Consider the following 26,240-nt stretch of genomic DNA (forward strand, 5'->3'; position numbering starts at 1 on the left):
TGCGTTGGGAGGTAAAGAATCCAAATTTAAATTTCTGAACGAGAGCACGTAGGCACTGGGCGACTGGGAAGAGCCGCCCGCCTTGATGATTGGTCCTGGGAACGAAGGGCCAGGGTCACCTCAGGTCCCTGAGAAAACAGGACCTGCTGGGGACACTCAGACCCGTGAGGAACAGCAGGGCAAGGAGGCCACTCTGCACTGACCGTTTTACACCCATAAAACAGGCGGAGAGCTTCCACACGTCTCACAAATCGAGCTAATTCCCCAGTTCAGTGAGAGGTGCGCTATAAACATCGATTAGCTTCCCTCCAGGTGGGGACTCAACGCGTCGCCGTTCCACATTTCACCAATCACCGACATTCTCCAAGGGGACACATGACATTTGGATTATCAACTCCCGTGTAATTCCAGAGTCACTTTATTTGACCTGTAACCGATTTTTTGCTCAAATAATTTGCATCAGTAAATGTTAGTAGCTATGGAACCTATTTGAGTATTAGAACTAATGAAGACTGTCCCTTCAGTCAGTTTGTTTTAGAAAAAACCCACCAAGGTGGTGTCAGTACTTTAGCTGTTCAGAACCCCCATCACTGGGCTGCATATACACATTCTTTTCCTTCCTACACAGATTCATAGCTATGTGTAATCGTTATTTTGTGGTGTTATCATAACACGGTCTTTATTCTAAACCCTTAAACTATAAATATCAGAACTAAGCATCATGTACATTTATTTAATGGGCTATGGGAAGGATTTTCAGCGTAGCAACATGCTATCCTTGGCATGCCCTCTCCCTGCTTCTCTGCTTGGAGTTTGCAAAGGAATTGTGGCCCTGATCATTCTGGAACCTCGTTCAACTCACTGTGGCGGCATTGTTCTCGCAACAGCTGCACTGGGATTACCCTAATGAGTCAAAACAAGCTGTGTCTCCTTCTGTGGAGTTAGTGTGGTAGGAAAGGAAGAGGCAAATTGCCACACCAAAAATCCATATATCTAAAAGGCTAACATGCCAAGTGTCCCCTCGGGAGTTCGACCAGGAGAACCAAGTTCGATTGCTTGCTATGACGTGTGCTGACCGCTAGGGGTGGCGTGGAACATGGTGGGCGACCAGCGGTGGTGGTGGGGTGCCGAGGAGGCAGGGAGGTGGGGAACCTGATGGGCCCTGCTTGCTGGCCAGGCCGAGGGACCCTACCCGTGTGCAGGTATAGTGCACCGGGCCTCTAGTCTATGTAGAAAGAGTGTGATCCGTCCCACCTGGTGGGGGAAAGACAGCTGAGAAAACTCTGCCCACAAGAGCCAAACAGTCCCGGCCGAGAACTGCTGTGCAAACGACGCCCCTTTTCAGACCAGGAATCGACCTGGGAGGGGGAGGTCCCGTTTCCTGCCTGGGCGGGGCTCCTGGGATCCTGTTAGCGGTGAGCTCTGCTCCTGGGGGAACTGCAGTTTGAAGTGGTTTTCGGTGGAGCAGTTCCTGCCGACCCTTAGCCTCGCCAGGGAATTTTGTTCACTGTCCTCAATCGCGTGTGTGGTGCAGTGTCCAGCGTTAGAGCCTGTAATGGACACAAACAGGCTTTTGGACACACGCCTTTACCAAAAGGGTGAGTGATCGCGTGCAACGCATACTCCATCCGGAAGTCACTTGTTTTAAGTGGCCCCCAAAGCGGTGAAACCATTTTATAATTTGGAGTAATGACATAAACTCATTGAACCGTATAAGGGACTCATCATATTTACATACGCGATTCAGCGAACAGTCACGTAGGCAGACCTAGTAATCGATTAGAGGCCTCCCAGCACCCTCGGGTCAGAGGTCAGAGCTCCGAGCCCCTGAACTTCCTTCAGGACGGAGTGGGCGGGGTCACAGGAGCCTGCTGGTTCCCAGCTGCCAGAAGCTGTCCTCTTCCAGGGACTCAGGAACCTGCGCCCCCAGCCCCAGGCAGCAGGAAGGGAGTGAGGAGAGGAGGGAGGGAAGGTCTCCAGCTGGCCCCACAGGTGGGCGGGAGCCGGGGGAGGTGCTGGTCTGTGAGAGAAACTCACAGTCTCCCCCACCCCCCCCCAGGCTCAGTGAGTCCCCTGGCAGGAAAAAAAAAAAGAAGGAAAAAGAGTTTTAGACAAAAGCAATTTATATTAAAAATTAAGTATGGCTATATAGAGAAGTTAAAAAAGAAAAGAGATTTATCATACCTTTCCTGCTTATAACTAATTAGAATTACTCGCAAATGATTTCATGCCTAATATGAGGGGATATGGTATGTCACTTGATAGAATACATCGCATAATTTTACAATTCGTTTATTCGTAATATACGCGATGTACATACTACATTTTATATAATGTAGGGCGCATTTTTTTTCTCAGAAAAGGCCTCTGAAATTGGACTTGCTGTGATAAAACACCGTTGCTTTAGAAAATTTAATTCTTTGTCTTTATAATTTAAATGAACAACATGCAGAAAGCACTGTCCCAGGGGGAGTAGTTCCTGCAATCCTCCCTGTCTTTCCTTTTTTCTGTTTTAGAGAAGGGAGAGAGAGAGAGAAACATCCATGATGAGAGAGAGGCATGGACCGGCTGCCTCCTGCCGGCCCCCACCCGGGGTCCAGCCTGCAGCCCAGGCCTGTGCTCCGACCGGGAATGGAGCCGTGACCTCCTGGGTCATGGGTCTGTGCTGGTCACGGAGCCACGCCGGCTGGGCCGGTGCGGCCTTTAATGCGTGGAGCTGGTTCCCTTTCTCTAACTACCCTGGAGACTCGCGGAGGGATTCCGTGTGAACCAGCAACCCGGGGCCTAAGGAGTTAGAGCTGCAGCTGCTGCTTTCCACCGGAATGTTCCTCTCTGAGCCCGTCCCTGACCTTCCAGGTGGCATCTGCGCAGCAGGGCCCCATGTTTCCCTCCCAGAGGGGGCAGACGGGGTGGAGGGTGTGCGGGAACCGACTGAGCTCGCTGAGAAACCCTCCCCGCTGGGCTGGACCCACTGTCGGCCTGTCCTGCACCCACTGGCCAGGACGCCAGGCGGCCAAGAATAAGCTCTCAGCATCTGAAATCTGACTTGCACCGCGTTCCTGAAAACCACACACTCAGATTTCTCTAATCCCTCCTGAGGGTCACGGGGGTTGGGGGGTGGGGGGCACAGGGCAGACACCCTGGACCAGCCTGGCTCTGGCGCCTGTGCCAGGAGGGGGTTCCGAGTTTCATGTCCTTACGCTGCTGGAGACCCTGGAAGGCAGGTGCGCACACCTGGGCCGGGTCCCAGGAGGCACCTGAGGAGGTGTCATTGGCTGTCCCCCCGCGGGGACAAGGCTGTGCTCCTATAGTGAAACCCCAACTTCTGGGCGCCCGCCTGGTGCCATTAGCACCGAATGTTAATGCTGCATTAGCTTGGCATCCTGTGTCCTCTTCTCCTGCAGAGAGATCGGGTGGGACGTCCAGCCATCGTGTGAGCAGGCGGGTTAAGGGTTCGGGGCCCGGGTAAGGTTAAAACACCTGGTGGTGGCCACGTGCACTTGCCAAGTCAGAGCGTCGGGGAGGGACTTGCGTGAGCGGGATGAGAACAGCAGCCTTCGTTCAAGTTCCAGCCTGGGCGCCCGGAGGGACATGGCTCTGAGGTCGAGGGAGTCTGTCAGGACCAGCCGCCTGCCGGGCGCAGATCCCCGTGCCCAGGGGAGAGTTCCCTTCCGGAAGCATCCAGGGCAGGGGGAGCCTTCTTCCTGCCGAGGGCCATGTGGACATTCATAACATCATTCGCAGCCACACACAGTTATGCACTTAAAGATCAGCCTGCTCTATGGGGTCAGACACTTCACTGACTCACCCCTCGTGCCTCGGCACGGCCGGACCCCATGACTTCACGGCCTGCGGGCCGGACGTTCCCCACGCTTGCTCTATTACATGAGTGCAGATTACTTCCAGGAAGGATTAGCAGTGGTTCTCAACCTTCTGGCCCTTTAAATGCAGTTCCTCCTGTTGTGACCCAACCATAAAATTATTTCCGTTGTTACTTCATAACTGTAATGTTGCTACTGTTATGAATCGTCATGTAAATATCTGATATGCAGGGTGGTCTTAGGCGACCCCTGTGAAAGGGTCGTTCGATTGCCAAAGGGGTCGCGACCCACAGGTTGAGAACCGCTGGATTAGAGGGAGTTAAGAGGAGAGTTCAAGTCCACTCAGTATTTGCTGAGCACTGAGGTGTGCTGGGTTCTCTGGAGACATGGGGACTCACCGTCTTCAGGGAAAAGGGTTAAGAATGACTCACAGGGAAATGGGCAGAAATGACAGTTGGGTTGGATTTATTTATGGTGAATGAGTTTTCCAGCCACTGGAGGCTCGCGTGTTATGGAAGCTTATGTGTCTCAGACGCCAACCTCCACCTAGACCTGGAGACACGTTCATCCGTTTTTCACAACGTACGGTATTTTGATAATTTTTGAAACAAACGTGCTAAGGCTTTTGTAATATTATGGGCATGTTTATTTTTTGCAACTGAAAATAAGTATTTTAGTGTATCCTCAACTATTTCTATTTGCTTGATGGCACTGCACACCTTAAAATTTTATTTTTTCGAGACATAATTGGTTGAAAATAGAAATCTTCATTTCCTGTCATACATTTATCTTTCCGCTACCAACCACTGGCTTTAAACTTTGTAAGTCAATTTTCAGTCACTTCCCCATTTGCTAACTTATTTTGCTTTTTATAAACTTCAGCCCATTCTCAGCCTCTGAGGCCTATTTGCATGTTTAATCTAAGGTGGAAAAAAATGTGACTTAACGTTATAAGTTGATTTATTGTTTCCGAAATGTCATTTTGTCCCGGTGTGTGTTTTTAAATGTGTTGTTTTTCCCGTTCCTGCCGATCTATGGGCCACACAAATCTTAGCTGTTGTGCACATCGGGCAGTGGGTGGACTCCTTGTGCTTTTATTGCTAATGACCATTCAGTGGATTTGTATTTGGCAAGTCCCTGCTCAGGGTTAGACATTACTGGGATCTTACAGGGACACAAATGAGATAGATGTGCCCACTGTTAGAGACACACAGGGGGCCTCTAACCCCTGGGGATTGCTACAAAGACCCAACTTCCTTCCCCACAGTTAGCTTTTGTCTGGCATATTGCTCCACATAGTCTTGCTGCAGTTGTTCTAGAATACTCTTTTTTAAACCCTGCTTTTTTAAATAGTAGGGGCCCGGGAGGGTGAGGGAGAGACTCAGGTCCAGCTCTTTCCCTCCATTCCAGTCAATTCCAAGTCACGCCGTTCAAACCATAGGTGCTCGGTGGGTGTTTCCAGATCCTGGAACAATTGTCCAGACGTGAAGGGAAAGGCAACCGGCGGACAAGTACAAAAAGGAGCCCGGCCCGGTGGCTCAGTGGCTGAGCATCGACCTATGAACCAGGAGGTCACAGTTCCATTCCCGCTCAGGGCACATGCCCGGTTGTAGGCTCCATCCCCAGTCGGGGGGTGCAGGAGGCAGCCAATCCATGACTCTCTCATCACTGATGATTCTCTCTCTCTCTCTCTCTCCCTTCCTCTCTGAAATCAATTATATATATATATATATATATATATATATATATATATATATATATATATATATATATATTTAAAAAGAACAAAAAGGAGACCGTTTGCTGGCCCAGGAGGCCGAGGGTGGTTTGCCGAGGAGGAGGGGAGGCAGAGGTGGCCCAGACCTGGAGACGGCGTGGCTGCGCGGCCGTGGGCTGAGACGGCTCACGGCCATGGATGCTGCTGCCGGTGACCTGCCCCTGCGCCGGGAAAGGGGTTCTGTCGCATCAGCCACGACTCACACCTCCATGTAACCACGGTCCAGGGACACCCTCCGTGACGTAGCTACCTTCTCCGCGGGCAGCCGTTCATTTTAACGTCGACGTCGTTTCCTGGGAAAGCAGCTCTCCCGCTCGAGGCTAAGGAACAGGAGGACTTACGTGCCTTCTGCGTTTCCCAGTCGTCTCTCTTCCCGGATGTGACACTGAAGTCTGCTCAGGGTTGTAAGACGTGCCTGTTTTCTTCCCAAGAGGCCCAGCCTAGTCGGGGAGACCCTTGTTTTCAGGACTGATACGGTTTTTTGTTTTTGTTTGTTTGTGAAGTTAGTACAATTCTGCACTTGCTGGCAACATCACTGCGCGGTCGAGCCTCACAGGTGGTCTGTCCTTCCCTCTGGTTGAAACGCATGGAATCGGCTGAGATAAGCCAGTGGCGTTGGCCCACGTACCCCCATACCTTGTTCACGGCTCATCGTGTTTCTGTGCGGTGGCCGTGGCTCTGGGCGGAGAGGATGTGAGAAGGCCCCTCCTTCCACGTTCAGGAGAAACGTGGTGGGAAGCTCTGCAGCCGCGTCCGGTGTGAGAAAGGCCCGTGTCCCCGGCTGTGAGAGCAGCGCGTGTGGTGTCCGTCTCGGGCTGTGAGCGTTCGCAGGTTTGTACTGACGACCCCTGGCTTGGGGAACATGATGTGGACCCTGCATAGAGACGCCCGCCTCCCGATGAGGGCGCCCTGACGGCTGATGGAGAGAATAAAGGCCCCGAGAGAAGGGAAGGGCTTGTTGGTTCTACATGATCCCGGGCCAGGACGGAAAGCCCAGCGGCGTTCACCCTCCGTCTCCCTCCTGCTCATGTAAGAAACGAACTGCCTGGCCTCTCACACCATGAGGCCCGAAGGCCCTGCGGAGCCCACACTCCAGGGCTGCTCCCGGCAGAGCCGAAAGCCTCCTCCCCAAGGGGACCAGCGGGCAGAGGCCGACGCACTTGAAGGTGCTGTCAACAACCTTTTTAAAGACCCGCGGACTTAGAAGTAGTGACTGTGATATCGAACAAAGAACTTCCTTTTTATAAGAGAAGCAAAGATGATTGCAGAATAGGGCCGGCCGGCCCTTTTCATCTCGCGCACACAGACTGATGACTAGAATCCCGCCCGCGGCACGCCAGAACATGTATTATAGTTTTTTGCCGATCTGACAAAAAAAGAAAAAAGAAAAATCGGTTTTATTTTGATTCAGTCACACCAGGCGGCTATTGTGTGGGCTGTTTTCATCTTTTACTTGACGGTCGAAGGGAGAGGGGTCGGTGCCCCTGGATGGATAGCCAGGTGCTGCGTGCTTTAAAACGTCTTGTCACACAACGGTTGAAAATCTCTTTTCTAGACCAAAATTAACTTTTTCTTACTGTGTCTCAAACTTTTTTTTTTTTTACTGTTTTTGGAAACTTATTTTTTTAACTAGAATTGAACACACTTTGCTATGTAAATGGTGATTTTATAAACATATCAATTATATTAAGTATCTAAAAGGTAGTATTTTTTCTAAGTGTTTCTACATAGCTTACTTTGTTCATATTTAATGTTATAATAAAATAACTTTAGGAATACTGACATTCCCTTTCATTCACTGAACAAGATCTATTTCTTGACGTATAAAAGAACAAAACAAATAATTTCACTCTATTATACATATATTAGAGGCCTGATGCACGAAATTCATGCAACAGCAGGCCTTCCTTCTCCCAGCTGCCGGTGCCAGCTTCTCTCTGGCACCCGGGACCCAGGCTTCCCTCACAGCCCCGGCTTCGTCCGGAAGGTTGTCCAGAAGGACGTCCGGTCTAATTTGCATATTATGCATTTATTATTATTATAGATTTATATGGTTGTTTTTATGCATGCACTTAAAGGCATATAATTTTTATTCATTTAAAACCAGTATTTGTTTTAACCATTCCCTAACAATTTGCATCTTTCATTTGCTTTTATGTACAAGTTCCATGTTAGTGCAGTGGGGCCTTGACTTACGAGTTTAATTCGTTCCGTGACAGAGCTCGTAACTCAAATTACTCGTATGTCAAATCAAGAAGTAAACAAGTGAGAGACATGATGCCGGGCTGATGTTGTGGCATTCACTGTGACGTTCACTGCGCCAACTAGCGGTGGGGTATCTGAAGCTGGCTTGTAACCTGAATTTTAGCTCGCAACTCAAAGCAAAAAATTGGCCAAGAGACGGCTCGTATCTCGAAAAACTCGTTAGTCGGGACACTTGTAAGTCAAGGCCCCACTGTACATATATTCCCAAAGGACTCATGTTTTCAATATATCCTTAAGTAATAAAAGCCAAATAGACCATATCATGTAGACTAGTCAAGAATTAGATTAATAGAATAGTGTAAGAAAATTATGATGCCTGGTGCAGGACATTCGTGCACTAGGGGCCGGGGGGTGGGGGGCGGTCCCTCAGCTCGGCCTGTGTCCTCTCACAGTCCAGGACCCCTCGGGGGATGTCTGCCTACCAGCTTAGGCCTGATCCCCGCGGGCAGTCAGACATCCCCCGAGGGATCCTTAGTGCTGCCTCAGAGGTGAGAGAGGCTCCCGCAACCACCGCTGCACTCGCCAGCTGTGAGCCCAGCTTCTGGCTGAGCGGTGGTCCCTGTTGGAGCAAACTGACCACCAGGGGGCAGCTCCTGCGCATCATAGCAACCAGTCATTCCTCCGTCCGGTCGATTTGCATATTAGCCTTTTATTATATAGGATATCGACCTATCCTCTGTACCCATGCAAAAAAAACAAAAACGTATACAGATATGAAATAATTGGCTCTGGCTGGGTAGCTCGGTTGGTTAGAGTGTCATCTCCACAAGCCAGACTTGGGGTTCACGCTCCGGTCAGAGCGCATACAAGGAGCAACCAATGGAGGCAAACATCAGTGGAACGACAAACGAGTGTTTCTCTCTCTCTCCCGCTCTCTCTCTAAAGTCAGTAAATAATATTTTAAAAGAAGATAAAATACTGTACTTTTACTCACTTAGAAATACTTTTAGTTGGAAACCATTCCTTTTAAACAGTAGGACCCTTGGTTCATTGAGCACTGCAGAGCGCAGGTGCCTGACGGATGGCAGGCTGACTTACAGCGCGAGGGCAGAGACCGCAGCCAACCACGGCAACTGCCTCTAGTCGGCGCCCGGGCGCACCCATGAGGTTGGAGACCACGCTCTCTGGTACAACAGTTTTATCTCGAGGAGGTCCCGGGGCAGCTGCACGAGGCAGAGAACCCTCCACGCACAGAGGGAGCCGGGCAGGAAGGGACAGCGTCAGGCGCTGGACCGAGAAGCAAGCGAGCGCAGTACTTGCGTTGTGAAAGCCGTGGTTACCACTCTGTTGTGAGTCAGACACTGTATCCATGCACAGACCCTCACAGCTGGCTGGAGTACAGTAATGGAACGATTTTATTAAACTCTGATAGATTAACGAATGATCTTTAGTTTTTTAAGTTGCTTGTCCAGCAGACATTGATTAAGCATTGATTAGTGGTGTGTACAGGCAGTGCTGGTCGTGGAGTACATGTGGCATGAATATTCATATATGCTCACTGCTTTGTCAGAACCCCATTCCCACTGCGCTGTCTGATTGCTGCCTGTCGGAGAGGGTAGAACCTCACGGTTAGAAAAGTGGTCTAGAAACGTTTAGGACGGACGCTCTCCTCCCTCCTAACAAAACGCAGTCGTTTGTAGCTAAACACGGTCTCTACAGAAGTACTAGGTGGCGGATGGGAAACCTGCATACACGTCCCTGGTCACAGCCAGGCCGGATGGGAGCACTGCTGGCTGCTGTGCTCACTGTCATCTTCAAGGAGGAGCATGTTTTGGGCGACAGACCGACCTGAATCCAGGGCCATCGCTCACTGTCCTTTCCTCTCTCCTCCCCAGTGCTGCCCAGCCACACGTGCGGGAACCCCGGGGACATCCTGAAGGGGGTGCTGCACGGGTCCAGGTTCAACATCGGCGACAAGATCCGCTACAGCTGCCTGGCCGGCTACGTCCTGGAGGGCCACGCCACGCTCACCTGCATCGTCAGCCCTGGGAGCGGCGCCACCTGGGACTTCCCGGCCCCCTTCTGCAGAGGTAGGTGCCCTGCGCCAGGGGCTGGCCTTGTCCGTTTGCGCTGATGACGGGGGACTCGCCGGCCGGCCCCTCCCCAGGTCATCCATTCTGTTCCCCAAAGTCGTGTTCCGTTACCAAGAAACCGTGTGTAAAGTCAGGGACACATGCAGTGATGCTCCTTAAATCCCCAGAGCTGCCTTCATCCTTCTCCTCAGACCCTCTCAACCTCTGCACCGTTTATCACCGCTCAAGGCTGCATTTTATGAGCTTTAATACACGCCTTTATGTCCACCGTGATGTGGTCGTTCCTTTAAAAAATATATTTTTTTATTGATTTCAGAGAAAAAGGGAGAGGGAGAGAGAGAAACATCAACGATGAGAGAGAATCATGGATTGGCTGCCTCCTGCACGCCCCCTACCAGGGATCAAGCCCGCAACGTGGGCCTGTGCCCTGACCAGGGATCGAACCGTGACCTCCTGGTTCATAGGTTGACACTCAACCAATGAGCCACACTGGCCGGGCAATACATCCCTTTTTTATATTTTTCTCATTAAGAATGACAAATAGCCCTGATAATTAAAAGTAAGGCCTCTTTCAACACTCAGACTTGAAATAAAGGCTCACAGAGGGGAGTCCTGTCACCCAGGTGCCCACCAGCAGGACTGGCCGTGAGGGGAGAGTCACTGCAGTGAGCCCCGTGACGCTTGGCCGTGTCCACGATGTTAGTGTCACTGATCCAGGCGCCCTCGGGAAGAGCAGGCTTTGGTTCGTAGCCTTTGACTTGACTTAGAAAAACTCACCTGACGGTTTCAAAGATAGAAACATCACTAACGTTGGTCAAGGTCTTGATGGAAGGCCTGGGGACGCGCTACCTGCTTGCTTAAATCATATCTTCTAGCTCTCACGGGGTTTATGATGAAATGATAAACCCCAACACTCATTTGTCAGAGAAAGAAACACGATATTAACATTTGAAGGTTCCAGAGGTCATGTGAATTAAGGCCCAAATCCATGTGTGACCTGTTAATGCTTTCTGTTTTTCAGTTAGAGTTGACATTCAATACGTTATCCTGTATTAGTTTCAGGGGAACAGCATGGTGGGTAGACAATCATGTACCTTACACGATGGTTCCCTCCTCCCCCACCTCCTACCCCACACACAAGAACACTCAGAACCGGCTATAGACGTGCACGTAAGACTGGAAACCGTGAAGTTCCCGGAAGGAAACATGGGCGGTAAAATCTGGAGCATTTCTCACGGCAGTATTTTCTCTGCGCTGTCTCCTCGGGCAAGGGAAACAAATAAAATAAACCAACGGGACTACGTCAAACTCAGAAATGTTTGCACAGCAAAGGAAACATCAACACAATGAAAAGACAGCCCTTCTCTCAGAACAGTGGTTCTCAACCTTGGGTGCACATGAGAATCACCTGGGAATCTTTTTAAAATCCTGATTTCTGGGCCTCATTCTCCGGAAATTCTGTTTCTTTGATATGGGGTGGGGCCACAACATGAGTAACAGAGAAACAGAATTTCCGGAGGATGAGGCCCAGAAATCAGGATTTTAAAAAGATTCCCAGGTGATTCTAATGTGCAGCCAAGGTTGAGAACCACTGCCCTAGCCAGTTTGGCTCAGTGGATAGAGCATCAGCCTTCGGACTGAAGGGTCCCAGGTTCGATTCTGGTCAAGGGCATGTACCTGGGTTGCGGGCACATCCCCAGTAGGGGGTGTGCAGGAGGCATCTGATCGATGTTTCTTTCTCATAGATGTTTCTAACTCTATCTCTCTCCCTTCCTCTCTATTAAAAAAAAAATCAATAAAATATATTTAAAAAATAAAAATAAAAAAATAAATGATGGCCATGAAACCTAAGGATGACCAGGGCACAGTTGAGGGCGCAAAGAGGCTGAGAAAGGAGAGTGAGAAAACAGTGAGACCAGAGGCCTCTAGGTCCTGTGGGGCCAGACGGTGGTTGGAGTGCAGGTGTTCAACCACGTGACCTGGAAGTACAGAGCGTGAAGGTGGGAGCACGGGGCATCGGGAGGACAGCTCTGGGCGGTGCCCACCTGGTAGAGAGAGGATCAAGGGCGACGGTGAGAATGGGTGACTGAGTGGGAGCTGGGTTGTTGGAAGAGGGGCAGGAAACGAACTGAGACCAGCATTCAAAGGATCAGCAAGAACCGAGATGAGTGTGGACTCGGAGAGCCTGACTGGGAGCCTTCCTGCAGCCTGGAGCTGACCAGGGCTCGGTGGAGGACTCAAGGAGGCAGGGGCGAGGTTCCGAGGAGCAGAGGTGACCGGCTGGGAGGGTTTAGGGAGAAAGAGCAAACGTATCCTGGAAGCGGGTACGTGGGCGTATGGTCCAGCTCCAGGCCCGGGGCCACCTGGGCTGTGGAAGCAGAATGTTGACCACTTGGGAGGACTTCCCCGTCCCAGCTCTCCAGGAGATGTGGGGTTTCCACGGGGAAAGGGCAGGGGCTACCTCGGACATGGTTGTGATGTGGGATGTGCTGCTCATGGTTGACCTTGAGTATCAGGGACCTCGTGGAGGGTTTCAGGAGCTCGGGACGGGGAGGGGTCCGACATCTGAGATGTGCGATCTTTGAGGGGGTGGGGGGGCGACCCAGGGGGTGGAGGGCGACCCAGGGGGTGGGGGTGACCTAGGAGACCAGTGCTTCTTACAGAGACCTCAGTAAGCGGGGAGAGTGTAAACGCTCCATGGTCTCGTGGTGTCTCTGGGCCCCTCTGAGCCCAGCCCCTGGAGGAGTGTCGGCCTGCCCCAGCTCCTTGTCAGCCTCTCTGCCCTCGGAGCAGCACCCGCTCCCGGTGCAAACACTGTGCAGACCCAGGAAGGCGAGTCTGACCCGAAGCAGCAAAACCTTTAAGCCCTGAGATGAAAAATGCGCATCAATAATTTATCCAATAAGCTATCACTGCGTGATCACTGCATGGCAGGTGGTTGGAAACAATAATAGCTACTTTGATCAGATACCATTTGCCTGCCCAGTTCTAAGGGTTCTGCCGGATCAATTCACTTCACCTCACACCAACCCTCGGCATCGACACCTTCATTCTCGCCAGTGACAGAGAAGCAGGCTGAGGCGCAGGACGGCCCGAAAGCTGGTTACACAGCAAGCGGGCGGCTCCCTCAAGCCCAGACGGTCGGTCTGGCTTCTGGGTGTTTACTGGCTCCCAGATTCCACACGGCCCCAGGGAGGTCAGCGCGTTAGATAGTATCTCCCAGGTTAGAAAAGGAATGTGATGCGTGTGTGTCTATGTGTGTGTGCCTGCATGTGCGTGCGTGTGTGTGTGCATGTGTGCACATGTGTGCATGCATGCGTGTGCGTGTGTGTGCATATGTGTGTGTTTCTTTCCTGGAGTCTTTCCCCACAATCGTTAACACCGAGAAGAGACTGCATCTGGCTGCATATCCTCCGTGTGGTAAATTTAACACACTAACTCGGGAAGCCGCTGAGCCATGTTGAAACCCTCGGATGGTTGTGTGGTGCAGACACATCATACTTTAATGATTTACAGCTTATTAAACATTTAGTTGGCTTCCATTTTCCCTTCTGATAAATGTGCAAGGGATGTCTCTAAATAATGTTTTATTCTGAATTTTGTATTATGCCCTCAAGTTATATTCCTAGCAACGTCTATACCCAAGCGAGGCCTGTGATACTTTCAGAGTTTAGAATAAAGCTTCTGAAAGTTTGGAGGCTCCTTGGGAGAAATGGTGAGCTGTGATTTCCACTTACATTTAGAATATTTCCCCACTTACGGGAATCAGTAGATCCAAACGCATCTTTTATTAAAAACCTCATCTTCTTGGATTAACGAGATGACATTCACGCTTTTTTTTAGCTGTAGAATCTTTTTTTCCAAGTGCAAGATTTTGTGAAAACTCAGTATAGGAAACCGAGTTAAAGAAATAATTGCTCTGAGGGAAATTGGGTGTCGGAGCCAAAGCCCACCCACTTGGCAACCGCTGACTCCTTCCCTCAGAGGTCCTAGCGGCACATTTTTAAAATGCTGAAGTGACTCAATACTGGTCTTCTTCATTTCCTTGAAAAATATTTATTGTGTGCTAATTCTCATGGTCAAGTATTTGCACGACAGTTTGACCTAACTTCACTTTCTTTCTGTATAATGTTTAAAAAATATGGGAGTGGGGGAGGATTCTAAATAGCATTTACTTAATTAGCCACCCCCCCCCCCCAATTCTTCAGCTTTTAAATAAAAAAAAATTACTCTGGATATAGCAATATTAATATAAAAGTAATAGTTTTGATACATTATAGTTGCTTATTAATATGTATGGATTAAAAAGAGCTTATATTATATTAATACTAGAGGCCCTGTGCATGGATTTGTGCACTGGTGGGGGGTGTAGCCTGCAGGGATCGGCTGCTGTGAGAGCACCACTCACCCTGGTCAGCCTAGCGCACTCCCACTGTGGGAGCACTCTGACCACCAGGGGGCAGCTCCTATGTTGAGCATCTGCCCCCTGGTGGTCAGTGTGTGTCATAGCGACTGGTCGACCGGTTGTTCTGCCATTGGGTTGCTGGGCTTTTATTATATAGGTTAACTGTATTATTTAAGTACCAGCCAGAATTGGTTTATTTTTAATAGTTACTTATTTGTTTTAATACATTTTACTTTTTATATGTTATTTCTGAGTTTACATGCTTAACTGTGGAATTTGAAATAATTCTTCCAGGCCCAGCCAGGTGTGGCTCAGCGATTGAGTATTAACCCAGGAGCTGGGAGGCCACTGGTTCAGTTCCCACCAGGGCACATGCCAGGGTTGCAGGCTTGATCCCCAGTGTGGGGCATGCAGGAGGCAGCCGATCAGTCATTCTCTCTCACCGTTGGTGTTTCTTTCTCCCTGTCCCTCTCCCCTCCTCTCTGAAATCAATGAAAATATATTTAAAAAATAATGATTCTTCCGGGTGCCAGGAAGCTGGCTCATAATCTCATTTTCTTAATGTTTTCCTTTGATTACTTTGCTTTCTCTGCCTGCCTGGCTTTATCTCTTCTAGAAACTTCCTTGCTGCTCTGCTGAGTATAAAGGAAAATTCCCAGGTGGCAGCTTAGCTACTTGTTGAAAACAAACAGCCACACACAGGGGCCCTCTAACCCCTGGGGATTGCTACAAGGACCCAACTTGCTTCTCCACAATTAGCTTTTGTCTGACATATTGGTCCACGTAGTCATGCTGCAGTTGTTCTAGAATACTCTTTTTTAAACCTTGTATTCGAATATGCCTCTATATTTCCATGACTCGGTTAACTTACTTTCTGACGTCTTTCCTTAGAAATAGCATAGTTTGATGCCATGCATGAGCCCAGAAATGTGTTTTGTTAAAATCTCACTTCTAGTACTAAGGGTGGCCGAATAGAGGCTCATTGCAGGCAACAGAGCTGTGGGAATGCTGCAGGCACCCACCCAAAGAGGAAAAAGCAAAACAGGAGGCAAGTTGCTGGTTCCAGGCTGCCTTCTAGAATGGAGGGCACAAGCGCATGGCCGAGTCCCTGAAACATACGGTCCAGAACTTTGCACGTCATGAACTGCTGAGAAGCAAAGCAAAGTGAGGGGACAGTGATGAAAAGGGGTGCCTGTTTGTACCTGGCGGCCCGGGAAGGCGGCCCAGGAGTATGACTGATGCAGACACCAAGGGCAGCAGGCAGGCCATGGGCAGCGTGACGAGTGCTAAGGGCCTGGGGCAGGGACATACAGGCACTGGTCCTGGAGGCAGGGTGGCCCCCCAGAGCGAGGAAAGGAAGGGAGAGGGGAGAGAGTGAGGTGGGTGTGCAGGGGCGCTGGGAGGCAGGGCCTGGCCACCTTTGACTTCAGTCTCAGGGTGACATGGGAAGTTTAACAGTTTGGGACAGAAGATTTTAAGATTCAAGTTCAATTTTAAAAGGATCGATGTTGCTGATGTAAGTGGACACACTATAGAGGAAGGATGGAAGCAAGAATATCTGTTAGTTTTCGGTGCTCCTGTGTGTTGCGTGCTTGCATGTGCACACGTGTGTGTGTGTGTGTGTGTGTGTGTGTGTGTGTGTGTGTGTGAACAGTGTAAGGAATGGTTGCTGAAGGCCTGTGGCTCTGATTTTCCTACTGCTGGCTAATGAGCTCCCATTTTCAAAAGCTTATATGTGTTTTTTAGTAGAGCACTTGTTTTTAGTACACATGAACAATTGGAATAACATGTTTAATAAAAACGTGTTACTATATTTTTGTATTATGTTTGCATAATGAGTGAAGCTAAGGTGGTGAAAACACATCTCAGAAACTATAAAGTTATGAATTTCAAAATATAATCTATAATAATAAAAGCATAACATGCAAATCGACTGAATGGCTGAACAGCGGAACAACCATCCGGACGACCTTCCGGACGAAGCCGGGGTTGGGAGGGCCCACTCTTGCACCAATTTCGTGCATCGGGCCTCTAGCTGGTCTTATAAAAGAGTTACATATATCAAATCCCCTTTCCACCCAAATAGGATTAGAGGTATATTAAATAAAATCAACCACAATGAATCTGTTATAGCTATACTGATGATTAGGTTTTTCTAAAGAGTTAAAAATAGTTTAGTCTAGAAAATTTAATAGTTGTTTCCTAATTAACTTCATTTATCTGGGCTTATTCTTTATGGGAAAATTGTATAACGTCTCTCAAAAATGAAACCGTTTCCAAAGACAGCTGCAGTAACTCTCATCCCTTTAATTAAGTTATTGAACATAAACAGATTATTTAGGGGGAAAATGCCATGTAGGTCTCTCTCTGTTTTAATACATTTACATAAGCCAAACACCTCACAGTAAATTATTAACCTTGACGCAGAGAAAGAGAAGTGCTGGCACGTTAATCTGGCTCCAGGCCTCCTGTCCGAGGGCTCTGGGTAACCCCCCGAGGGAGCCGGGAAAGCGCTGCCCAGTGACCGGCATCGGGGTCTGAGGTGCTCAGCAGGACCCTGTGCCGGGGAGGACGGCCGGGTCCGGGTCCGAGGCATCGCTGGTCCGCACGCTGTGGGGGCAGTTTTGGCCGTTAGTGGGCAGAGGCGGGGATGCTGCGGAACTTCCCACGCCGCATGGGCAGCCTCCCTCACAGAGAATTACAGGCCCCACAGGTCAGAGGACAAAGGTGAGAAGCCAGGATCTCAGAGGCATCTGTTAATGATCCTCTGTTAACGTAGGGGGCGTGCAGGAGGCAGCCAGTGGATGCTCTCTCATCATTGATGTTTCCATCGCTCTCCCTCTCCCTTCCTTTCTGAAATCAATAAAAACGTGAAAAACATCCCTGTCCTGTTTGGCTCAGTGGATAGAGTGTGGGCCTGCGGACCGAAGGGTCCCGGGTTCGATTCCGGTCCAGGACATGGTCCTTGGTTGCAGGCTCCTCCCTGGCCCAGGCCCTGGTCGGAGGCTCATGCAGGAGGCAGCCACTGGATGTATCTCTCACGTGGATGTTTCTGCCTATCTTTCCCTCTTCCTTCCACTCTCTCTAAAAATCAGGGGAAAAATGTCCTTGGGTGAGGAGTAAAACACAAACAAACAAAAACACGAAAAACAAAAGAGGAAACAGCTCCCTCCTTACCCCTCCTTTTTCACAGGAGGTCTCTGCAGGGTGAGCAGATTCCCTCAGTCCGTGTCCGTTAGAACCCGGCCTTGGCCTGCTCACTCCTGGGCAGGGGTGGGGCAGTGAGATCTGTGAGAATTTCCCAGGTCCTGGGTGTCTCCATGGTCGCATGGTCCCTGGACGTTGGCGCTGTAATGAACTGTGGGCAGAGGTGTGGAGGCGGGTCTCTCGGGTCCTCGGAGCCTTTAGATCAGGGGTGGGGAACCTGTTTCCCGCTCCCTCTGTCCCTCCTTCCTCCCTCCTTCCTTCCCTCCCTTCCTCCCACCACTTAGCACCATATCATTTACATCTTATATGTGTTTCATCTTTATTGACTTTTTACTTGGCATTTCCCCAAGATATTCCCATTTTTACGTTCCATGCAGCTGTTTCCTCCTTGGAAACTTTGGATGAGTCCATGTCTCTTTGTGGTGCCATCTGATGGTATTAGCTTATCTGAACTTCAAAACCGAATGCACCTTCCAAACTCCCTGGGGAAGAGGGGGTGGTGCCCTCCCCTAGGAGCACGGCCTCTGAAAGCCGGGCATCGCAGAGCGAAGGGATGGGGGCTATGAGCACTCAGGTCTGAACGTGGCCGCTCATCTCCATCCTCCAGGGCTCGAGAACGTCTTGGAAACCGCTGTCCACCTGCCTGTGACTCTGGATGGTGACAGCGACGCAGCCCGGGTCTCAGCCGATGGCACCCTTTCCAAGGGGGGCCGTTCCTTAGCAATAAGATGTGACCCTAACCCTGTCCCTTCCCATAGAACGGCAGGCACAAACCCGCAGAGACCCTCAGAGGGCGTCTCGGTCTCTGGTGAGGAGATACCGTCTCTGATCCCGGTGACATTGTAGATGCCCTTGTGCCCGAGACCATCCTGAACAGCGTCTTGCCTTTCCTCTGTCCCTCCAGCCGAGGGAGCCTGCGGGGGGACCCTCCGGGGCACCAGCAGCAGCATCTCCAGCCCCCACTTCCCGTCCGAGTACGAGAACAACGCCGACTGCACGTGGACCGTCCTGGCCGAGCCCGGGGACACCATCGCGCTGGTCTTCACCGACTTCCAGCTGGAGGAGGGCTACGACTTCCTGGAGATCAGCGGGACGGAGGCGCCGTCCGTGTGGTGAGTGCGGGAGGGTGCGTCCCATTGCCACACGGGCTTCCGCGGTGCCGTGCTGGAGGCCATTGGAGGTTGGAGGAGGTCATTGGAGGTGCTTGGAGGTCATTGGAGGTGGTTGGAAGTCATTGGAGGTGGATGGAGGTGGTTGGAGGTCATTGGAGGTCGCAGGAGGTGATTGGAGGTCTCTGGAGGCCATGGGAGGGCACGTGTGTTCTTTCTCTGCCTTGCTCTGTGGGCTACTAAAATGTCATCTATATCGCGGCTGAATTCAAAGTCTCTAAGATGTCTTTCTAAGATGTGGTGGCATCAGGGACTAGGCCAGTGATGGCGAACCTTTTGAGCTTGGCGTGTCAGCATTTTGAAAAACACTAACTTGACTCTGGTGCCGTGTCACATATAGAAATTTTTTGATATTTGCAACCATAGTTTCAAAGACTTATATTTTTGATATTTATTTTATATATTTAAATGCCATTTAACAAAGAAAAATCAATAAAAAAAATGAGTTCGCGTGTCACCTCTGACACGCGTGTCACAGGTTCACTACCACTGGACTAGGAGGCCTCTGGGCCTCACTGGAACTCACTGTGCCCTCATTCTGGACTCTCGGAAAGTCACGCAGAAGATGGCCAATCGAGGTAAGTTTGGGACTTGATCCAGAGCTGATTCAAGTCGGTCAGATATTGTTAGACTGTGGACGTGCCCTGTCCCTGACCCGCTGGCTGCAGGTACACGATTGCAGGATGCACGCTGGTCTCCTCCCCGGAGATGCTGCACGAAGTCATGTGACCATTGTGGGGGTCACGGGAAAACTGTGTACACAGATCCAGCACGGATCAGAGTCCGGCCCTGGTGCGCTTGGCGTGGAGTCACTGCCTCTGGTCAGTTGCGCTGGACTTAGGTTCATGGTGTTGGTGCAAGAACAGGGTAGCTGCGTCTCTGAGTGCGGTTGGAAAGGGAGGATTTAGAGAACAGATGCTGCAAGGCCTACAGTGCCTCTTGGGTTAAGTCATCTGTAGGTTGAACTGCTGCCTTGGGTTTAATTATTTAATTTCTTAGCTTTTTAACAATGGCACCAGAAATCTAGCTCAGATGTTGAAGGAAGAGCTAACGTGGATACACGTACATTCAAATTTAGGCAGAACACACGGGGGAGGCGGCGTTGTGTGCGCCGGTGGGAGAGAGCGTGGAACGAGTGGTGCGGATATTTCTCTGCATTTAAGTTGGCATTTCAACACCAAGACTCAAGGACAAAGGCGTCAAACCTAAAGCACCCGTTTTAAACCAATTCCTGAGTTTTACTTTCTTTCCTGAGACTCATGGCTCCGAGCAGGGGGCTCCCGTTCACGGGCACATCATTTCCTCGCGTTGGTTTTGCTGCGCGTATGTTCAGTGTCACTGCAGTGGAGAGAAGGTGACCACGGCCTCTGTCGTCTTTGCTCCACAGATTCTGTATCTTGAGAAACAGTTGAGATGGAGCCAGTTGGCCCCTCTGTCGATTTGATGATACAGGTTTCACTCAAACCCTCAGAGCGTGTCGATATTATCGGGGCTCTCACTCGGCCTCACTTCAGAGTCCGTGGATTCTGAGCTGAGAACCGAATGTCCGAGATAATCCTCCTCGTTCTGCTGCCAACAGACCCTGTGGCCTTGGACAAGCCAGGCGACTGTCCACTCAGCAAAGGGTGTCCTGCGTGACCTTGTGAACGAACCCATCACCGCCTGCCGGGCCGGGTCTCTGCCGGTCACGGTGGAGAGTCCACGAGGCCACATCCTCTCGGCTGGAACATCACAGGGTTCTGGTTCAGAACATCATTGCGATGCACAGCACGGGTGCCTGGGCCTCAGAAACGATGCGGTTAGTGGGGAAAAGGCCTTAGTTACGAGGGAACCTCAGGATGGTGGGCACTGGGTGACCCCCTTGCGGGTCACATGTCAGGCGGGGAGAGGGTGAAATGGGTGGTGTGCTGTGCAACGGGCTGAGCATCCACCCTGATCAGGAAAGTGCTCGGACAAGCGTGGTTCATGAAGGAGAAGCTGCAGGGCGCACATGCCCACACTGAAGTCTCCAGGAAAGACGGTGGGAGGCAGGTGCCCATCCCACTGGGCACAAGCTGCGAAGGGCACGCGGTCCTGCCCGCACCTCGCATTCCTCCTGAGAAGCAGGCGCCCTCCTTCCAGGCGCCGGAAGGGAGCGGGAGGCGGAGGGTGTTTTCCGCGAGGTCCTGCTCCTTTCTCCTGTCCCGCCCCTGGGGGTTCTCTGCTGCCTGCATTGCCCATGGTACCTGCCCCCACACGGCCCCAAGGGGGTGAATAGCAGACCGGGGAAGTGCGTGTGGCGGGGTCATGCATGGGCACAAGTTGGGTTCCGGCTGAAATGTCCCGTGGGGCCCACGACAGAGGTGGGGCCCATAGCGTCATTGTCATGGGGAGAATATGGCCCAGCAGCCGGGACCAGCCCCCTGGCTCCTTGGCTCTGGATCAGGCTCACCTCTCTGCAGTCTGCCCAGGGCCCTGCCAGCCCCCGAGGCTGGTGATCTGGGAGCAAATTGGAAACATGGGTGGTTGTTGGGCAAGTTCTGGACCCCGTGTGCCTCCTGGTCTGATGGGCGGGCCCGCCTGTGGGCTCCCTCCACTTGCATTCTCTCCACAGCCATCAGCAGAGAGCTTTGTGTTCATATGTATATTCTTTCTTTTTAATATATGTTTATTGCTTTCAGAGAGGAAGGGAGAGAGAGATAGAAGCATCAGTGATGAGAGAGAATCATGGATCAGCTGCCTCCTGCTCGCCCCCCACTGGGGATCGAGCCCACGACCTGGGCATGTGCCCCGACCGGGAATTGAACCATGACCTCCAGGTTCATAGGTCGATGCTCAACCACTGAGTCACACTGGCCGGGCCAGACATATATTCTTACATTGGTCTGGCACCGAAGCCCGGTGGGTAGTTACCCCTGAGAAAGCTGAGAGCGCAGAGGGCTCTGACTCCCAATTACACAGTCTCCCCTCTCCTCCCGGCCCTGGCAGGACAGCCCTGGGTGAGGGGCACGCCGTTAGGAGGTCCCCTCTGCTGGGTCTAGGACTCCTGCAGCATCTACAGCCTGTCTCACGTGACCCCACAGGGGAGGCGCCAACCCACAGGGAATTTCCCACACACGCTGCGTCATGGGCGGTCGGGGAAGAGAGAGCCCTCTGGGTGACATGTTGGCTGACAGGCGTGGCTGTAGGGCCTCTTGTTAAGGGAGCTCTCATCTTCCGGTGACTGCAGTGGAGGCGATAGGAGGAGTTTTCCCTAAATAGCCTGAAACATGCGTGAGCACATTTACCACTGAAACGGAATCCCTTGAGGTGCCTTTTCGGATAGACACACGCACACGACGTGGCTTCTCCCTGAAAGAGTGTCTGCACGCGATCGTACTGTGACGGTCCCTGACGGGTCCCAGGGCCCACACGGTGTGTGTCCCCCAAGTGCCCGGCCCTGAGCGGCTCGAGCACCCGGGTGGCAGAGGGGGCGGCTGTGCCCGACGCCACACAAGGTCGTGCGCTGTCACCGCTGGGGCTGCCGGTGGCCGCCCGTGGCCTGGGCGCGCCCACACACATAATTCCCAATGATCTATTTTTAAAAAGGCAGGACCTACAAGCAAGGGCACTCTGAGAAGAAGCTACTTGGAAAACTGTTAAGACCAATAATAGGATTAGCCCTATTTTCATTTAATTTGGAGAGAAATTACCAACTCAGCTATGTTTTAGGGGAGGGTTGCCATGGTGACGGCGGAGGGGTCTAAGTGTGGCGGATGATGTCATCGCCGAGCTGGCTGCACTGTCAATGTGAGGCTCCTGTTTCCCCGTGGACTGTAGGTCATTGCAGGAGGAGGTGTCCCGCCCGATCCTAACTGTGCACAGGCCCACAGGCCGGCTCTCCGTCCCCGCCCTGCCCCAGCCCCTTCTCTGCCACTCGGTCCAGCCGTTACAGGGTTTCTTACAAGTAAAACCTGGTGGGCCGGGAGGCCAGGTGGGCAGGGAGGCCAGGTGGGCGGGGAGGCCGGGTGGGCAGGGAGGCCGGGTGGGCCGGGAGGCCAGGTGGGCGGGGAGGCCAGGTGGGCGACGAGGCCAGCTGAGCACCCTGTCTCCCTACAGTGACTGGGTGGTGGCCGTCTGACTCCTGACTGGTGAATTCCAGAAGAAAGCAATGGCTTGAGGGCAGAGCTGAGCTGCTGCCGTGTCTAAACTAGACGTGGTGGGAAAGGCTCTGCCCGTCCCTCCCACTTCCTCCACAATTGTTGGAAAAACATCGTCGGGAGAAGATTGACAACAACAACAACAAATGTATATATATATATATAGAGAGAGAGAGAGGGAGAGAGGGGAGATAAACAGTTTTGTTTTTTTTGCCACTGAGTTCTCAGGGCTTTTAACATCCTCCTGGTCAGTAGGACTCAGGCTCAGGTGACGATGTGCGAGCCATCGACGCTGTGTGACCAGGGAGCAGTTCTGGTTGGTGGGACTCAGGTCACCGGGGTCAGGGTGTGGGTGCGGCTGTTCCTGCTCAGATGGCACAGACCCTGGCCCGGCCCTCGCCTGGCGCTATTCACACTCCACGTCTCACTGAGCCGACAGTGACTGAGCCAACCTGTGCCTTGCCCACACCCCAGTGCCCTCTCTCCCGGGCCATCTCTCTCGGGCCAGCAAAGCCCAGCGACCTCACAGGCCAGCAGAGGCCGATGCACGAGACGGCGTTTCCGTCTGTAGCTGGGGAATGTGGTTGGTTAGTCGAATCCTCGGAGTTTTCGTGTCCTGACCATCAAATGAGGTTAATGATACTCACCTTGCTGGGCGACGATTAAAATATAGGCCAGAGACCTGCCCCGGTTCCCGGCCGGAGACCTGCCCCGGTTCCCGGCCAGAGACCTGCCTCGGTTCCCGGCCAGAGACCTGCCCCGGTTCCCAGCCGGAGGGGCCCCACGAACCGCGTCCACTAGCCCAGATCCACTGCGGTGAAAAGGACGGTCAGGGACAGAGGCCAAAGATGCCCTCGGAGTGGGGGAGAGGCGGACGTCCCCCGTGAGGTCACCAAAGGCTGCCTCACAGAAAGCGGGTGTGAGAGGCCCCGAGGCTGGGAAGGGTCTGGGTGGCACATGCAGGGTGTTCTCGGCCGGGGGTGCACCCCGCAGGTACAGACGCGAAGACGCACAGACCCTGCAGCCACAGCGCCACCACGGTCACCCCAGCGACGGAGCAGCAGGGAAGCAGCGTCTGACCCGAAGCCGGACTTTCTCGCGATGAAACAAAAGCCCATTGGGTCCCCTCTCTGGGCGTCAGGAACCCGGCGCTTTGGGAACGTGAGGCTGACATTGGCGTCTCGGTGGCTGAGAAAGCAGACGTGGGAAACAGTGGGCAACTGCAAACCCCCAGGAGTCAGCCATGGGGGTGAGGCTGTGATCCCAGGGGACTGGGAGGGGAGGGGCTGTGGAGTCGGCTCTGGGCTGGGCGCCGGCTCGCAGGGACATGTACCTCTGTTAATGTCATTTGTCAGTTACAGTTGACACACAGTCGTGGTTTGGTTTAGCCTCAGGTGTACAGCATCGTGGTTAGCCAGTGACATACTGTATAACGTGATCCCCCTGATATTTTAAATATCCACTTGGTGTGGGAGTCAGCTGTCACCGCACACGAAGAACTTGGGAGAAATTCTTACGTCTGGGACTCGGGGCCGGAGAGTGCGGTGGGGGTGTCTGGGCGTCTTCAGGGGCCTCCGTTGGAGTCCAGAGTCTGGAAGAGTTCTAACTGACCTTCAGTGTGCGCTCTCACCAACACGTGTGTGCATGTTCTCACTGACACGTGTGTGTGTGTGAGTGAGTATGCATAATATAGACCCTGAGCCCTGGGCCAAGGATGGGCGGTGGGTTCCAATCCAACTCTGGCTGTAACTCTTCCCTCTTTGGGTGAGGAATCAAACCATGGTCCCATGCGTGCATCTGTTCGGGATGCATCTGTTCTGGATGCACCTGGACAGACACTCGCCCTGTGATCCTCTGTGAGCTGTGACCCCACGTGCCCTCATTATTTAGGGCCACGTCCGTGATGGAACATGTGCTGACAGGCCTGTATCTGCGTCACCACCTACACCTAGGGCACCACGGCTTGGACACGGGACACGCTGGGCTGGAAGACGACCACTCAGCTCCAGGCCGGGTCCCTCCTCGGCCGCCTGTCAGATTGTGGGCGCGGGGATTGTGTGGAGCTTCCGTGGGGGCGCCGGCCTGGCGTCTGAGTGAGGCCTCCACCGGCTGCGCGTTGAGTCCAGGCGCGGGCCCTGCTTGGCAGGTGCGTGTGAGGGCTTCTGAGTGGGATCCGCCGGGCTGCTCCGAGCTGCGGCTGACTGTCCCCGAGGTGATTAGAAGGTCCCCGAGGGAGAGACCTAACGCGGTCCCCAGGGCCCTGATCATGAACTTGTAATGAAGACTCCCTCCGCGGGGCCCTGCTGAGTCACAACACAGGCTGGTGTCTGAGAAGCAGAGGCTGACGAAGGGAGGCCCTGGAGGAAGGAGAGCGAGAGAGGAGTGAAATAAATGGGGCTCCCCACAGCCTTGCGGGGGGGTCAGCCTCAGCCAGCGTCCTGCTCCCAGCTCTGCAAGGGGCTCCGTTATCTGCCTTCACCGATGCTCAGTACACGTGCTCGGGGCAAGGTCTGATGATAAAGGGGGTCATTTTAAATGCGGGGGGAGCAGGGGATGTTTGCAACCATTTACTTACATATTTTTAAATGCATTTTGATTGATTTCAGAGAGGAAGGGAGAGGGAGAGAGGAAAAACATCAGTGATGAGAGAGAATCATGGATCAGCTGCCTCCTGCATGCCCCCCACTGGGGGTCGCGCCCACAACCTGGGCATGTGCCCTGACCGGGGATCGAACCCTGACCTCCTGGTTCATAGGTCACGATGCTCAACCACTGAGCCAGGCGGTTGGCAACCATTGAGATTTCTGGACGTTCATTCCACGAGCCAGAGCCTGCAGACCTGTCCGACCCGGTTCCACTGGCTACAGAGCCGCGTCCACTTGGGGGTGACCCCTGCCCTGTCCCTTTGCCTGCGAAGTCTGCCTTCTCAGGAGGTTGTGAGGGAGTGGGGTTGCGCTGGGCTAGCTCTGCCCTTGGGTCTGGATGTGGTAATACTGAGAGTCACTGTCCTGTTGCCAGCGGGACCCTCCCCCGCCCCCTTTCCTCTGTCTGCCTCTCCCCCTTTTGCCTCATCAGCTTCTCCATCCCCCGGCGTCCCCCATGGGTGCCTGGGTGCCGCCCCACCTCCTGATCTTCTGGTGCATCCCCTGATTGTGTTCTGGGACGGGTCTCTGGGCAGCCTCTGGCCCCGCAGGACTTAATACCGCTTTTTGTAAAGCAGTGCTTCTTAATGACACGGGAACTTCTAAATGGACAGAACATACCTAAGCACTGTGCAGGGAACTTGGGGTGAATCGGCACCCTGCTCCTCACGGTGCACCTCGTAACGGCGACAACAGCAGGTGAGATCTGGGCATTGACCCCAGGAGTCGGCCTGCGGTGCGTGCTTGGCACCCATGAGCCCCTTTACCTCCACCATCGGCCCTCCATGTCTGCGCAGTTTCTA

The 26,240-nt window shown here is 52.5% G+C and overlaps 1 protein-coding gene across 1 annotated transcript in view; it reads left to right on the forward strand.

Moving 5' to 3' along the window:
• The window catches only part of CSMD1 (CUB and Sushi multiple domains 1), a 741,603-nt gene that overhangs the window by 324,809 nt on the left and 390,554 nt on the right, over window positions 1-26,240 (forward strand). Inside the window, exons 4-5 of the mRNA XM_070407812.1 lie at window positions 9,699-9,893; window positions 18,413-18,620. Coding sequence (XP_070263913.1) covers window positions 9,699-9,893; window positions 18,413-18,620 — 403 coding nt within the window. The remainder of the gene's footprint in view (window positions 1-9,698; window positions 9,894-18,412; window positions 18,621-26,240) is intronic.

Source organism: Myotis yumanensis, unplaced genomic scaffold, assembly GCF_028538775.1.
Source record: "Myotis yumanensis isolate MYYU_CA2020_CCGP unplaced genomic scaffold, mMyoYum1.0.hap1 SCAF_3, whole genome shotgun sequence".
Classification (NCBI taxonomy): Eukaryota; Metazoa; Chordata; class Mammalia; order Chiroptera; family Vespertilionidae; genus Myotis; species Myotis yumanensis.